The sequence below is a fragment of the Dendropsophus ebraccatus genome, chromosome 2 (genome assembly GCF_027789765.1).
Source record: "Dendropsophus ebraccatus isolate aDenEbr1 chromosome 2, aDenEbr1.pat, whole genome shotgun sequence".
NCBI classification, from domain to species: Eukaryota; Metazoa; Chordata; class Amphibia; order Anura; family Hylidae; genus Dendropsophus; species Dendropsophus ebraccatus.
In genome coordinates this window covers 149,163,658-149,179,448 of record NC_091455.1, presented here as the reverse complement: position 1 = coordinate 149,179,448, position 15,791 = coordinate 149,163,658, and the positions used below count along the sequence as shown (strand labels likewise).

At 41.7% G+C, this 15,791-nt stretch overlaps 1 protein-coding gene across 4 annotated transcripts in view; it reads left to right on the top strand.

Annotated features, from left to right (window-relative positions):
* TRANK1 (tetratricopeptide repeat and ankyrin repeat containing 1) overlaps positions 1-15,791 on the top strand; it is a 154,809-nt gene that overhangs the window by 10,140 nt on the left and 128,878 nt on the right. For 3 of the 4 annotated variants that reach the window (XM_069958475.1, XM_069958476.1, XM_069958473.1), the window contains exons 1-2: positions 10,138-10,204; positions 12,706-12,837. In XM_069958475.1, coding sequence (XP_069814576.1) covers positions 12,707-12,837 — 131 coding nt within the window. In that variant the 5' untranslated portion in view covers positions 10,138-10,204; position 12,706. Of the gene's footprint in view, positions 1-10,137; positions 10,205-12,705; positions 12,838-15,791 lie in introns of those variants that run through there. The other variant, XM_069958474.1, reaches the window with a different exon arrangement.

Here is a 15,791-nt window from a genome sequence, read left to right as displayed (position 1 = left end):
AGATAAGTAGTGCTTGTTTATTATGTTCCTCCTAGCCCCTGCCTGCTAGAAAAGTTTCATTTTAATCGGACTTCGCATTTAAATGCTGCTGTCAGTTTTGACAGTGATTTCAAAATGGTTAAATAGACAGCACGGGTGAATACTTAATTGCTATTACGCAGCTTAACCCAACCAGTCTATTTGGGCTAATTTGGTTACCTGGAGCACAGTATAAAGTTCCTGTGCAGCAGCTTTGTACCCGAGAAAATGAAGTTTAATCCTGCGGCAGGTAGTTATCTGGGCAGCTCCCAGTCTCTGTCTAGTTACTGCTCTTTGCCTGTCAGCGCACTCGATGGGGATGATTGACGGGGAGAGACGCCAGCAACGGGCCTCTCTGCCTAACACTCATCCCCGTCGAGCTTGCTGACAGGCAAAGAGCAGTGACTGGGGCAGGGAGCCGTCAAGTCGACTATCTGCCGCAGGGGGGGATTAAACTTCATTTATTCGTGTATAATGCTGCTGCCGATACATGCAGCAGGCTGCACAAGAGCTTTATATGTTTCAAAGTTTTTTATTGAGAGATTTTCAAAGATATTTTAACAGTTCAGGAAAGCGAGAATATATGCAGGTAGAAAGAATAGGCACTATAAATGCAAGGACAATATGCAGAATACAAGAAATATACGATTAGTGGCACAAGAAAAACATGCAATGACATGTAAAGATCATCATATAACAGATATAAGCGAAATTGCATAAACCCACGGTCATATGCTGTATACAACTTAAGAAACGCAAACTAATGACCCAGACGTAAATAGCAGGTAGATTATAACAAAGGAGCTGTGGTAAGCTGATATAAGCTAAGAACAGGAAAGAACATAAACAGAATTATACTATCATGAGTAGCAAATGAACTAAACCCTAGTGTGCAGTTAAACCACAAGAACAAACACACCAAGGAGAGTAAAAGGAAAAGAATGGTAGGCACAGAGTCCGGCCTAATCAGAGACCCAAGAAGCTTTAACCGGAAACCAAAGTTCTTAATGCAGCATCCAAGTATTCAGTAGCTGTTGGCCCTCCTCTGGGCTAGCGATGCAGTGCATAGAGTCTCGGTATGTGACCAACAGATGTGCGGTGTTAATCCATTTGTATGGAATGGCTCTGTCTCTTAGAGTTCTGGTAACATGAGAGAAGGATCTGCGGTATTGCAAAGTCTCTGGGGAAAGATCGATATAGACCTCAATGTTACTGTAAGCGCCTGAGAGATGTTCCTTATTCCTTGAAGCTGCCACAAACGCAGCTTTAGCGCGTAGAGAATGGACACGAACTATTACATCCCGTGGTACAGAAGAAGAAAGGTGCGGAGGACAGGGAATCCGCTTCACCCAATCGATGGATAAATCAAGTGATGGACAGTCCGGCAAGACGCTATGCATCAGTCGCTGAACATACGCTGGCAGCTCGGCAGGGGTGACAGATTCTGAAACATTGCGCAGCTTGATGTTGTTGCGCCTTGTTTAATCATCCAGCGTCATAAGTCTATATCGCAGTGTTCTAGTCTCAGCCTCCAACCTCTTGCAATTATCCAACAGATTGTTGTGCAGTCTGACAGCCTCACTGACTTTTAACTCAGCCAATAATACCCTGTCCTCCGTTGCCCTCACCAACGAAGAAAAGGATGCTAGAATAATATCAATACCGGAGAGAAGCGAGTCTCTTAGTGACACCATTACATCCTTGACAAAGGATACAGACAGCTGAGGTGCATTCTGAAACACAGAGTCAAGATACTGGTCAGTGTCCCTTTTCAAATCTGCCAAAGGATGGGCAAGTGGGGAAGCAACGGCAGGATAATTAGGCAAGAGGAGTCCCGAGCATACTGGAGGTGCTGAAGACATAGCAGACTCTGGCAGAGGACCAGACAATTGAGGGTTAACTTGTTCAGAGATCTGGCTGCGATTGCTATAGATAAATACCGGAGCCGCGGGAGAGAGAACGCTCTGTGCATGAGAAGTCCCGGTGTCAGGAGAAGCCTGAGATGCTGTATCTGGCTCTGTAGTGTGGTGCATCTCCAAGGCTGTAGATTGCTCATTCATGAACAACGTAGGGAGACATAAGTTAGAAAGAGATCGCACTTGCAATTGTTGACCGTCTTCCCCCGCCAAGTGTAGCATACAGGATTGAGCCTCCATCACTCTTAGTCTCCGTCTCCTCCGTTTTGCAGCTTTAGATGAAAGGTGGCCAGCAGAGAGGTCCTCCCGGTATTGATTTACTGATGTTGACTCCGGAGGGGCCTCCCACACCTCCCTGGGGTCTGCAGAAGAAGCTTTCATGAAGAAGTCCGGGAGAGAATCGGCGCCATGTTGGAAAGGCGCGGCCGATGGGATAGAGGCTTGAGCCTTTCTCCGGGCGGCCGCCGCTGCTCTCTTGGAGGTGGTCCGCATCTTTACAGGGTCAGCAGTCGGTAGAGAGGTCCCCAGAGACAAATCTTCAAGAATAAAGCAGGATAAATGCTATAGTTAAGCTGTGTAGACGGAGCTCAGCTAGGACGCGTCCGGTCTCCTCAGCTGCAGGCCACGCCCCCTCAACAAGAGCTTTATACAGTGCTCCAGGTAACCAGATGTGCCCAGTTGGGCTTTTCCCTTTAAGGACTTTGGCTTTAATCCTTAGATGACCCTGGGTGTCCAGGTACGCCCAGGGCTGCCTACCGGTGTTCAGAGCGGGGCCGCGCTCTGAACCGCCACAGTCCCGGGCTTCGCATGTAGCAGCAGCTGGAAGCAATCCAGTGCCTATATCATGGATCTATACAGTATAACTATACTACATAGATCTCTATAAGATATCAGTGTTTAAAAAAAAAAAAAAAAAGTGTTGTTGTTAAGAAAAAGCCCCCTCCCCTAATAAAAGTCTGAATCACCCCCCTTTTCCCATGTTATAAATAAAAATAAATAAATAAACATGTTTGGTATCGCTGCGTGCGTAATCTTGGGAGCTATTAATTTATCACATTCCTGATCTCGCACGGTAAACGGCGCAAGCGCAAATTTTAGCATTTTTGGTCGCATCAAATCCAGACAAATTGTAATAAAAAGTGATCAAAAAGTCGTATATGCACAATCAAGGTACTGATAGAAAGTTAACATCATGGCGCAAAAAATGACACCTAATACAGCCCCATAGACCAAAGGATAAACTCTCTATGAGCCTGGAAATTAAGCGATTTTAAGGAACATATATTTAACTATGGTTTGAATTTTTTACAAGCCATCTCATAATATAAAAGTTGTACATGTTACATATCGTTGTAATCGTAACGACTTGAGGAACATATATAACAAGTCAGTTGTACCCCAGGACAAATGGCGTAAAAACAAATACCCTCCAAATAAAAGAAATGTGTTGTTTTTTTCAATTTAACCACACATTGAATTTTTTTCCTGCTTTTGCAGTGTACTTTATGCAAAAATTCATCCTTTAATTGCAAAGTACAATTATTGGCGCAAAAAATAAGGGCTCATGTGGGTTTCTAGGTGAAAAAATGCAAATGCCTTTTAAGCACAAGGAGGGAAAAACGAAAACGCAAAAATTGAAATTGGCCTGTTCCTCTAAGGGTTAAGGACCTCACCAATTTTCATTGGGTTTTCGTTTTTTCCTCCTCACCTTCTAAGAGCCATAGCACTTTTATATTTTAACTTACAGGACTGTTTGGGGTCTTATTTTTTGCACCACAATCTTTAATTTTTATTAGTAACTTATTTGTGTAGATGAGACATTTTAATCCCTCTATAATTTTTTTCCTCTACTATATTATGTCACAAAAAATAAAATCAGCAATCTGGACCCTTTATGCTTTTCCCTTTACGCCGTTCACCAAACAGGAACACTGTTATTTTTTTTTAAAGTCTTTTATATATAAAATGGGAAAGGGGCTATGTTACATTTTTTAATTAAATGTTTTACCATTTTTAAAGTATTTTGCAGTCACTAGATTGCATACACTGGTCAATGCTATGCCATTAGTGTTATCAGCGATCCTCACATAGTCTGCTTGTAGCAGATTTTATGTGAAGATTGCCGAGTTGATTGCACAGCTTTAAGTCCGATACCTCCATCAGTCAGTGAAATGATCAGGACCACCGCAGTCGCACTGTGGCGGTCCTGATCAGACAGTGAGCTATTTTGTATGCAGCCACCGTAAAAATAAGGGTGTACTTAGGGATGTCTAGGGTGAGAGTGGCGGAGTGTCCAGAGGGTCAGCAGCGGCAAGGGAAAAATTGGACATTGTTAAGACTCGGCTGCCACCTATTGACGTTTTTCTTTACAATCTGGAAGCCCAGCTGGATACAGGTTCCATATGTCTCCTTCACCTAAAAGTTATCTAACAGTATTAGCAGTTTGCCATATTCTGCCAGCCATACCTTTTTTATTTTTCAGTTGACAGAGGTGTATAGGAGGTAAATTTTTGCAGATCGAGTTGTAGTTTTTATTGTTACCAATTGGGGTACATTTTAGGGCATTTTGATGGTGTTCACTTTGCAATATAAGTGACAAGTTATCTTTATTTAACAGGTCGGTCCAATTACAGCGAAAGCCAATTCATATAGTTTTATGTTTTACTATCTTTGCACAAATAAATTCAACTATATAAAAACAAACATTTTTTTTTTGTGTTGCCGTATTCTGACAGCCAAAATTTTTTATAATTACCGTATTTTGCTTTATACGATATACCAGATTTTAAGATGCACTCCTGGTTAGGACAACTGAAAACAGGAAAAAAAATGTCATGTTAATAAACTTCCCTGGTTGTCTAAGGCTAGGTTCACATCAGCTTTTGACCATCCGACAACGGAACGGAAATTGGCAGATCCGTTATAATCCCCATAAGTTTCAATGATATATTATTGTGCTCCGCTTGACCAAATAGTGCTCTGTTTGCATGCAATCCATTCAGGTTCCGTTTTTCTGAACGGACGAAAAAATTGTGTTTGCAGTATTTTTCTTTCCATTTCAAAAAACGGATCACGAACGGAAAGTGCCCGTAGTCAATGAGGATGGATCTAAATGGAAGGTATTTCCGTTCACATCCGTTTGTAAGCTAACAGTTTTCATCAGTTTTTTCACTGAGCATGCGCAGAAGAAGCAAGAAACCAAAGAAGAAAAATAAACTGATAGAAAAACGGATGCTGACTGATGCAAACTGATGTACTAAAGTCAGTTTTTTTAAGCCAAAATACAAACGCACCATTAAAAAAAGATAAACATTTTGCAATCAGTTTGCATCAGCCTGCTCATCAGTTTATGCTCATCTGTTAAAGTAATATGGACGGATCCGTTAGAAAAAAAGAAAAACGCTAGTGTGGCTGAGCCCTAAGGAAGTGAAAGGGTAAAAGTTTATTGAAATGACAGGGACACTCTCCATGACAGTACATTATACCCACACATACACAGCTCTGCTACATAAACATACCCACAGACACATAATGCTACTATACCAATATACAGTACAGACATGCAACTCTGCTACATTACAAAACACAAACAGCTCTGCTACACACTGACAGACAAATTTAACACAGATTCTTCCAACTTAGAGGAGCATTTACAAGTTCCTTGAAAATGGTCTGTGCATGGAAGATGTGCTATGGACCGGATTCACAGGCTGCCCAGCATGTTTGCGCTACTGTACTGATAAAGCCGTGTGGCTGTATTAGTACAGTAGTTTGAAAAATGTTTCCATAGGCATGGAGATGCAACAGGAAGGTAGAGCTGTATGTGGTGAAGAGTGGGCAGAACAGGTGTTCAGAAGTCTATTCAGACACTGAATAAAAAAAATTACTTTTAAATCAACAGGTATCATATTTATAGAGATTTGTAAATTACCTCTAATAGAGAATCTCTAGTCGCCCAGTACTTATCAGCTGCTGGATGTCCTGCAGGAAGTGGTGTCTTCCTTTCAGTTTAAGGCTATGTTCACACTACGCAAGAGACCGGCCAGATGATCTTTCCGGCAGCGGAGCTCTGATGTGGGCGCATCAGCGCGCGCCCGCATCAGAGCTTCCCATAGCGCACAGTGAAGCAAGTGGCCAGAGCAGCTCGCTTCACTGTGTGAACTGACAGGGCTTTCTGCGGGCGGAATTCACTGAATTCCGGACGCAGAAAACTGACATGTCAGTTATTTGCGGCCCCGTATGGGATCCCGGCCATAGCGTGTACAATGTGTTTACGCTCCGGCCGGGATCCCATTGAAAGTAAGGCATTGTTCCACCGCATCAAAAGTACGTCCGTTTTTGCCATCGGCAACAACAGCCGTACTTTTACGTAGTGTGAACATAGCCTAACACTGTGCTCTTTGCTGCCAACTCTGCTTGTAACAGGAACTTGCAGAGCAGTAGCAAATTCCCATAGAAAATCTTTACTGCTTTGGACAGTTTCTGTTACGGACAAAGGTGGCAATAGAGAGCACTGTGTCAGACTGGAAAAAATACACCACTTCCTGTTAGGCTTTGTTCCCACTAAGCAAAACTAGCGGAATTAATTCCGCCGCGGAATGCCGTTAGCCTCCCTCTCATAATGGGAGTCTATGAGAGGCGCATGCTCCTGCTTTGTCCGCGCTGAAGAATGAACATTCTGGGAACGAAGCCTAAGGCATACAGCAGCTGAAATTTTTTAAATGGAAGTAATTTACAAATATAATATGTATAACTTTTTTGATACCAGGTGATTTGAATTTTTTTTCTCTGGAGTACACCTTTAAGGGTCCATTTACATGCACAGGATCTTAGATATCAATGTAACTAAGCACCCAATATGCTGGAGTATATAACTCGGACCTGTCAGTCAGGATAAAAGCAAAATACTCCTATAAAAGCAAAGTTACTCATGAAAGGAAAGACAATTTTTTTCTCCAGTTTTGTTTCCTGACTAGCACACAGGATAAATATTTGTATTGTTGCATCATGCAAGTTTCGTTTCTTTAAGATTAAGGGTTCATTCACGTTTTCCATTTGACAGTGTTGTTTTTTTTACATGTTACCTAACCAGTAGATTATTGTGTGATAGTCCAGATATGTTAAAGGGGTACTCCAGCTAGACGTAAAAAATAAATAAACCAGCTGCAGAAGCATATAACATTGCTTACCAGTCTGACCTAGTTCTGAAACATCTAAAAATTGATTTGTTTTGGTGGTCTTAGTTCTGTATTTTGTGGTTGTAATTCCTGGTTGAGCAGTTGCTCAGTACTTCAAGTTCCAGAATGCTTTGCTATTCTTCAACTGTTCGCACAGTCCTCCTCTCTGCCCTTTCCCCTCCTAGAGCTTTTGCAGAACATCTAGGCTTTGTTCATTAATTGCGTTTTCATCTTGTTACTGAATTATTTAATTGCAGTACCTTATCATTTGCAATCTTCCATCATGTCATTTTGGTCCCATCCACACAGCTTGCTGTATTCTCTACCTGTAACACCACACAACACACTGTATTCTCTACCTGTAACACCACACAGCACACTGTATTCTCTACCTGTAACACCACACAGCACGCTGTATTCTCTACCTGTAACACCACACAACACACTGTATTCTCTACCTGTAACACCACACAGCACACTGTATTCTCTACCTGTAACACCACACAGCACACTGTGTTCTCTACCTGTAACACCACACAGCACGCTGTGTTCTCTACCTGTAACACCACACAGCACGCTGTATTCTCTACCTGTAACACCACACAGCACACTGTATTCTCTACCTGTAACACCACACAGCACGCTGTATTCTCTACCTGTAACACCACACAGCACGCTGTATTCTCTACCTGTAACACCACACAGCACACTGTATTCTCTACCTGTAACACCAACACAGCACACTGTTACTACCTGTAACACCACACAGCACGCTCTATTCTCTACCTGTAACACCACACAGCACACTGTATTCTCTACCTGTAACACCAACACAGCACACTGTTACTACCTGTAACACCACACAGCACGCTCTATTCTCTACCTGTAACACCACACAGCACACTGTATTCTCTACCTGTAACACCTCACAGCACATTGTATTCTCTACCTGTAACACCACACAGCACACTGTATTCTCTACCTGTAACACCTTACAGCACATTGTATTCTGTACCTGTAACACCTCACAGCACATTGTATTCTCTATCTGTAACACCACACAGTATTCTCTACCTGTAACACCATACAGCACATTGTATTCTCTATCTGTAACACCACACAGCATGCTGTATTCCTATCTGTAACACCACACAGCATGCTGTATTCTGTACCTGTAACACCACACAGCACGCTGTATTCTCTACCTGTAACACCACACAGCACGCTGTATTCTCTCCCTGTAACAACACACAGTGCTGTATTCTTTACCTGTAACACTACACAGCACACTGTATTCTCTACCTGTAACACCTAACAGCACATTGTATTCTCTACCTGTAACACCACACGGCACGCTGTATTCTCTACCTGTAACACCTCACAGCACATTGTGTTCTGTACCTGTAACACCTCACAGCACATTGTATTCTCTATCTGTAACACCACACAGTATTCTCTACCTGTAACACCACACAGCACATTGTATTCTCTATCTGTAACACCACACAGCACGCTGTATTCCTATCTGTAACACCACACAGCACGCTGTATTCTTTACCTGTAACACCACACAGCACACTGTATTCTCTACCTGTAACACCACGCAGCACATTGTATTTTCTATCTGTAACACCACACAGCACACTGTATTCTCTACCTGTAACACCACACAGCACGCTGTATTCTCTACCTGTAACACCACACAGCACGCTGTTACTACCTGTACCACACCACACAGCACACTGTATTCTCTACCTGTAACACCACACAGCACGCTGTATTCTCTACCTGTAACACCACACAGCACATTGTATTCTCTATCTATAACACCACACAGTGCACTGTATTCTCGTGCTGTGTGGATGGGACCAAAATGACATGATGGAAGATTGCAAATGATAAGGTACTGCAATTAAATAATTCAGTAACAAGATGAAAACGCAATTAATGAACAAAGCCTAGATGTTCTGCAAAAGCTCTAGGAGGGGAAAGGGCAGAGAGGAGGACTGTGACGAACAGTTGAGGAATAGCAAAGCATTGTATTTTTTACCTGTAACACCTCACAGTACATTGTATTCTCTATCTGTAACACCACACAGCACATTGTATTCTCTATCTGTAACACCACACAGCATGCTGTATTCCTATCTGTAACAACGCACAACACACTGTATTCTCTACCTGTAACACCAACACAGCACACTGTTACTACCTGTAACACCACACAGCACGCTGTATTCTCTACCTGTAACACCACACAGCACGCTCTATTCTCTACCTGTAACACCACACAGCACACTGTATTCTCTACCTGTAACACCACACAGCACACTGTATTCTCTACCTGTAACACCTCACAGCACATTGTATTCTCTACCTGTAACACCACACAGCACACTGTATTCTCTACCTGTAACACCACACAGCACGCTATATTCTCTACCTGTAACATCACACAGGGCTGTATTCTCTACCTGTAACACCACACAGCACACTGTATTCTCTATCTGTAACACCACACAGCACACTGTATTCTCTACCTGTAACACCACACAGCACGCTGTAGGGCAGAGAGGAGGACTGTGACGAACAGTTGAGGAATAGCAAAGCATTCTGGAACTTGAAGTACTGAGCAACTGCTCAACCAGGAAGTACAACCACAAAATACAGAACTAAGACCCCAAAAACAAATCAATTTTTCGATGTTCTCATAGAAACAGACAAGGGATCTGTTGCAGACTTCGCCGCTAATTTGCAGCGAGGAATATGCTGTGGATCCAGTACGTGTGTTTGTACCCTTAGTAAAGAGTGCAGGCAGTGAAATCCTATTCAATGAACTGAATGTAGTCATGTATAGGTTAATATGATTGCCTGTTGCAAGTGTAACTTGAGAACAGAATCTTCTGTTTTGCAAGAAAATGAAACTGAAACTTTGTAGTGAATTCCCTGCTTTGACATCAGAAGGCTGGTCCTGAAAGCTGGTTTTATAGGAGTAGGTGAAGAGAGACTTTGCAGTGACTGCTTTGTTAGTGGAAAGGACCAGACCGCTGCTGTTCTTATTCTCTCTGACTCCTGTTATTGTGTGAAGAAAAGGTAATTGTGTTATGTTATTACTCCTGCTGCCTCACATTGTACTTCACATTATATTTATAGATCCTGTTAATCTGCTGTGTGGTTATTCATCTAACTTGTTGGCATCTGTTGATACACCCACAACCACACATTATTATTTTTTTGCCCAGCGGTCATTTTGTGGCCAAACAACAGCAACGGTTTCCAGTCTGACACAATGCGCTCTGCTGACATCTCTGTCTGAGACAGGAACTGTCCACAGCAGGAGAGGTTTTCTATGGGGATTTGCTACTGCTCTGGACAGTTCCTGTCTTGGACAGGGGTGGCAGAAGAGAGCACTGTGTCAGACAGAAAAGAAAACATTTCCTGTAGGACATACAGCACCTGATAAGTACTGGAAGACTTGAGATTTTTAAATAGAAGTAAATTACAAATCTATGTAACTTTCTGAAACCAGTTGATTTGAAAGAAAAATATTTTTGCTGGATAACCCCTTTATGCCTGGTGGGTCTTGCAGTGTAATACAGTCAGTAATGTAATCTCATTGAAGTGACTATGAAGGTATCCGCAGCGAATTTTGCTGCAAACTCACAGTGTGAAATCTGCTGTGGATACGTTATGTGTGAACCCACCCTTAACGTAGTATTCCCACATTCTCTATATTGCGATTGGCACTGATGCATCACCTCTCACTTCCTTTTTTTTTGGTGAGGGGAGCGAGGATAGGATGCAGTGGTGCCAAGTTGAATCGGTTCTGCAGCGCTGTCTCCAACTGAAAAGCATTGATAAAATTGCTTAATTTTGCATTATCTATGATATATTACATTTTTTACAGCTAAGAGTGCCTGTCTTTGCATATTTTCAGTTTGGTGAGGCGTGCACCCACCTTCATCTTCTCCATTTTGGACTGTGCTGCTGGAATTTGCAGTTTTGCTTTGATTCTATATCAGTACATCCACAGCACTGTGTTCATTGCTGGTGGGAACAAGCCTCTTCAAGTACACACATTCCTATTGGCTGGTGTGTAGAACAGGCATATGAGGATCCTGGTGATGAGACTGGGCTACTGAGCATGTGTGACTAATGACAGTGTATAAGATGGCCAGTATTGGTTATGCCTACATTTATCGGAGTCATCCTGCTGTTACTTCTCTCCCAGGAGAAGCCTTGTCTTATTCATGTGCAGTTTGGGCAGGAAGTTACAAGTGTTTGGGAGCAAACTTAGAACTTTCTTATTTTGATAGGTGAGGCTGCAGAATGACAAAAAGGAAATGGATGTTGCTGTGAAAAGTATATTTCAAAACACATCAGCGAACCTGTATTTTACATATGATTTTGCCTAAAGGCCCTTTCATACATGACATTTTTTTAGAAAGAAATACCACAAAAAAAACCTGCCTTTTTTAAGTTATTTGCTGTGCTATATCAAAATAGTGAGTTAGCCTCTTAACAACCACTGATCTGCCTTTTTTATGGTAGCCAGCTGAAAGATAAGAGTACAAGAGAAAACCTATAAAGGGCTCAGGAGTGAGATGGGAGGGGGAGAGTAAAAAGACAGCAAATAGAAAGATGATGTCAATCCTGCTGCGAGTACGTAATCTCATTAGAGAGGACAGGCAAGGGATCCGCAGCGGATGTAGCTGCAAATTCGCATCGTGAAATGCGCTGTGGATCCGGTGTGTGTTTCTACCCTAAAGATTAACAAATGCCAAAGTGCATAGGAAGATGTGCAACTGACTAGCCATGATTTAAATGGATTTTCTATGCTAAATAGATCAGATCAGATCAGCTGTTTGTTGCCTACACTATATATTGAAGGGGGCCTGTCTGTAGCAGTTGCAACCTATAACTGCAGCTCATGACCCATGCAAGTGAACCACAGCTAAGCTGCAGTAACAGATTGCCATTGCTTCTTGCTCTTTTCACTGAATAGTGCGTGCAGGAAAACCCTCAAAAACCCTTTAAAATCATCTCTAGTCCATGGTACATTCTATGTAAACAGCAATGTGCGGCTGACTATAATGTGATATCCCCACAATTAATAACGTTTTTTCCCCCATTTTTGTGGTGATTTTCCTGCTATTTGGCTGCAAATTTGGTAAAATTGGTACAGTTTTGTTGCAGTTCCACCAAAATTGTGCAATTTGCTGCAACATGGGAAAATTTACGCAAAAACGTAGTTCTCCCAAAAAGTCTTTCTTTCAAATCAACTGGTGCCTGAGCTTTGGAAAAGATTGGAAAAATGTACACAACTTCCTGCAGGACATACAACAGCTGATAAGTACTGGAAGACTTGGAATTTTTTTTAAAAGAAGTACATTACAAATCTCTGGCACCAGTTGTTTTGAAAGAAATCTTTTTTTGGTTAACTACCCCTTCAAGGCTCTGCAAACAATCTCACTGATTTGCTTTCATTTGCAATGCTACATTCCTACATAAGACCATGTAGTGGTGCCTTACTTTTGGATATACAACTAATTAATGTGCATAGAGGCAGTTAAAACTGTTCATTTATTTAACAGGATGGATCGTTTAGCATGTGCAGACTGGTTAAAAAATGAAGGAAATGAACTGTACAAAGCTGGCCATTATAGGCAAGCTATTGAGAAATACCAACTTGCTATACATTTTTTCGAAGAGCCTGTCATGGTTAGGTAAGTGACAAATTGTGATTGATTGTTCTTGTTTGTATATTTGTTTATCAATATAATTGTAAGCATATTAAAGGGATACTCCAGTATCAGAAAATTGTATTTATATAAATCGCCCCAAGACATATAACTTACTAATATAATGTTATCACTAGGGCTGGGCGATTATAGCATCACGATTAATTTAATATGTAACCTGTTATGATTATTGAATGATTATTATACCAGCCCCTTTTATAAGCCACACCCCCTTTGCAAGTCATTTGGGCATGCCAAACTGCTGGGTTATTCTTTTTCTTGGTTAATTGCACTAAAGGTGGGATGCGTCTTCTAATAATACTTGTGCAACTTAGTGTCCATTTACACAGAAAGATTATCTGCCAAAGATTTGAAGCCAAAGCCAGAAAAAGACTATAAACAGAGATCAGGTCATAAAATAAAGCCTGAGATTTCTTCTCTTTTCAAATCCGTTCCTAGCTTTGGCCTCAAATCTTTGGCAGATAATTCGCCCAGAATTTGAAAAACGATTAGATTTTTTGTGAAAATTATAAATTTGTAAATTTTTACAAAAAAATCATTGCTGGCAGCACGGCGGAGGTACGGGCTGGCGGCGCAGCGGAGGTACGGGGTTGGTCGTGTGGCAGAGGTACGGGCCTGCGTGCGGCGTGGCGAGGTGTCGGACGAGCTCCCCTATTGACAGCACACGGAGGTCCCCGGTCTCTTAAGTAGGAGAAGGCTGCATGGACAACTGAGTTTGGGTGACTGGGGCAGAGGTGATAGGTTCACTGCAGTTACTGGAGCTGTACAGTAGGATCGATCCCGCTGTACAGTTCCAGCACCCGCAGCGACGCTATCCCCTCTGCCCCAGTCACCCGAACTGTTATCCTTGCGGCCTCCTCCTACTTAATGGAGATATCATATCCCTACTCGGCTATTGTACACAAAGAAGGAAATAGGGATACCTTATCCTTACTCAACTGTTGTGCAAGTAAAAAAAAATTATGGATGGTGTAAAACACGATATCAATTATAGATAGAGCACCAGAGGAATATCTGGATTAAGTCACACATCTATCACATTCTATCTACATACTGATGGCTTAAGCCACATCTGCCACAAGCTACACTGACAACCTCACAGAGCCAATGACGCCCCCACTTTTGTGAGGGCATCCACATTTTCCGTATCACACCACCAGGGGGATCTCTGCTCAAGGCCAAGACTCCCCCCTACTGGTGACGTGTCCGTGTTTGCTTGAGCTGGCAGGATAAGTTTGACCACTTCATTTGGCATAGAGCTTATAGGTATCATAGCATAATGCCAAAGGGCACTATATATGGTTGCTATTACATCAAGCTACGCGAAAAAGACATCATCTGAAAATCTGTCTCCAGACAGTTTTAATTGGTTGCTCGAAAAGAATTACTTTCACAATACCCAGGTGCCCGAAACTAAAAATATAAAAAAATATATAAAGAACATAAATATGGAGCCATGCGAGTCCCAGTGGCATGTAGAGGGTATCTTCAAGATCTTCTAAATATTTTTACTGATAAAAATCTACAAAAAAAAGTATATAGAATAAATATAGATATAGACATTATATAGATATTGTTATCCAATAAACATATGCAGAAAGCATTGTATCTCACCACAGGTTTCTGGATATGTTTATTGGATGAGAATATCTACATAGTGTCAGTAGAAAAAATGCTTTGCAAAAACGCAAAACTTTTTTTAGATTGTGCTTTATGAGCAGCAGCTGGCAAAACTTGATTTGGCAAGTGTTTCCTGGTCATAAGCAGTCTGACACCATGGCGCTTCCAATCACATTGTAGAGCACAGGCAAGAAATATAAGTTCTAATTCTGCAAAAAACAATTTTTCAGTACTGTTGCAATTTCTGTGAAAATGCTGCAGTAACATGATAGTACTGCTGTGTGTGAACACAGCCTTCAATTGCATGTATTGTGGTCTGTTTATCTTGTTCAGAGTTGTTGTTTTATATAGATATGACATCAACTCTTTCCATGCTGTAACTACCTATGCTAGACATGTCTACATGTGATCATCAAATGTAGGAGCACATAACACAGCAATTTGTTTTTCAGATGTAGGCATGCCATCTTAGCCTCACCATGTTTATCCTGGCCTCCCTCCAAAAACCAGCTCCATTGTCTGTATATCTGTGTTTTTTGAATTCTGAAACCTAATTATGCTTCTGAAAAGTTTCAATTTTAAGTGCTTACTGTAAAACGGTGTCAACTAGCTGATATCCTACACTGTGGCACCCATTCAATAGTGTGTAGAAAGTACCACATTACTGCCAGCTCAGAAATAAGATCTTTGTTGATCCACTGATAATATTGTGCTTACCACATAGAATTGCACACAAAACATTGAAAGTCTGATAAAAATGGCTACAAAATGATCCTATAATAGTGTCAAGGGAAGTTTCCACTCTGAGGCTAAGTTCACACATCGAAAATTTTCTATTAATAACGGCCATTGTTGCCGATTTGCAACAACTGCCATGATTAATAGAAAATTTATAGTATATACACTACGGCCAGGATCGCTAGCGTCCGCAGCGAAAACTCACATGTCAGTTTTGTGCGGCCACTATCCATTGAATAGCGACCGCACAGAACTGTCAGTTCAACCAATGGAAAGTGTGGCTCCATTCACCATAGCACACAATGGAAATTCACAAATGAAGTTCATCTGGCAGGTACTACAGGGATGGTCTTACGCTGTGTGAACCCGGCCTGAAAGTACATGAATCACCTGACAAAAAAAATGCCTTAGTAATATATGCGTCGACTTTATGGTCCTGCACTCTTCTCCACTGGCAGGTAATCTCAGCAGTTCCCCATGTGTAATAGATCTGTCATAGCTAGCCTTGAAGTTTCCCTGTCTCTTTGAAAACTCTTGACAAGCTCTTGAGACTTATCAAA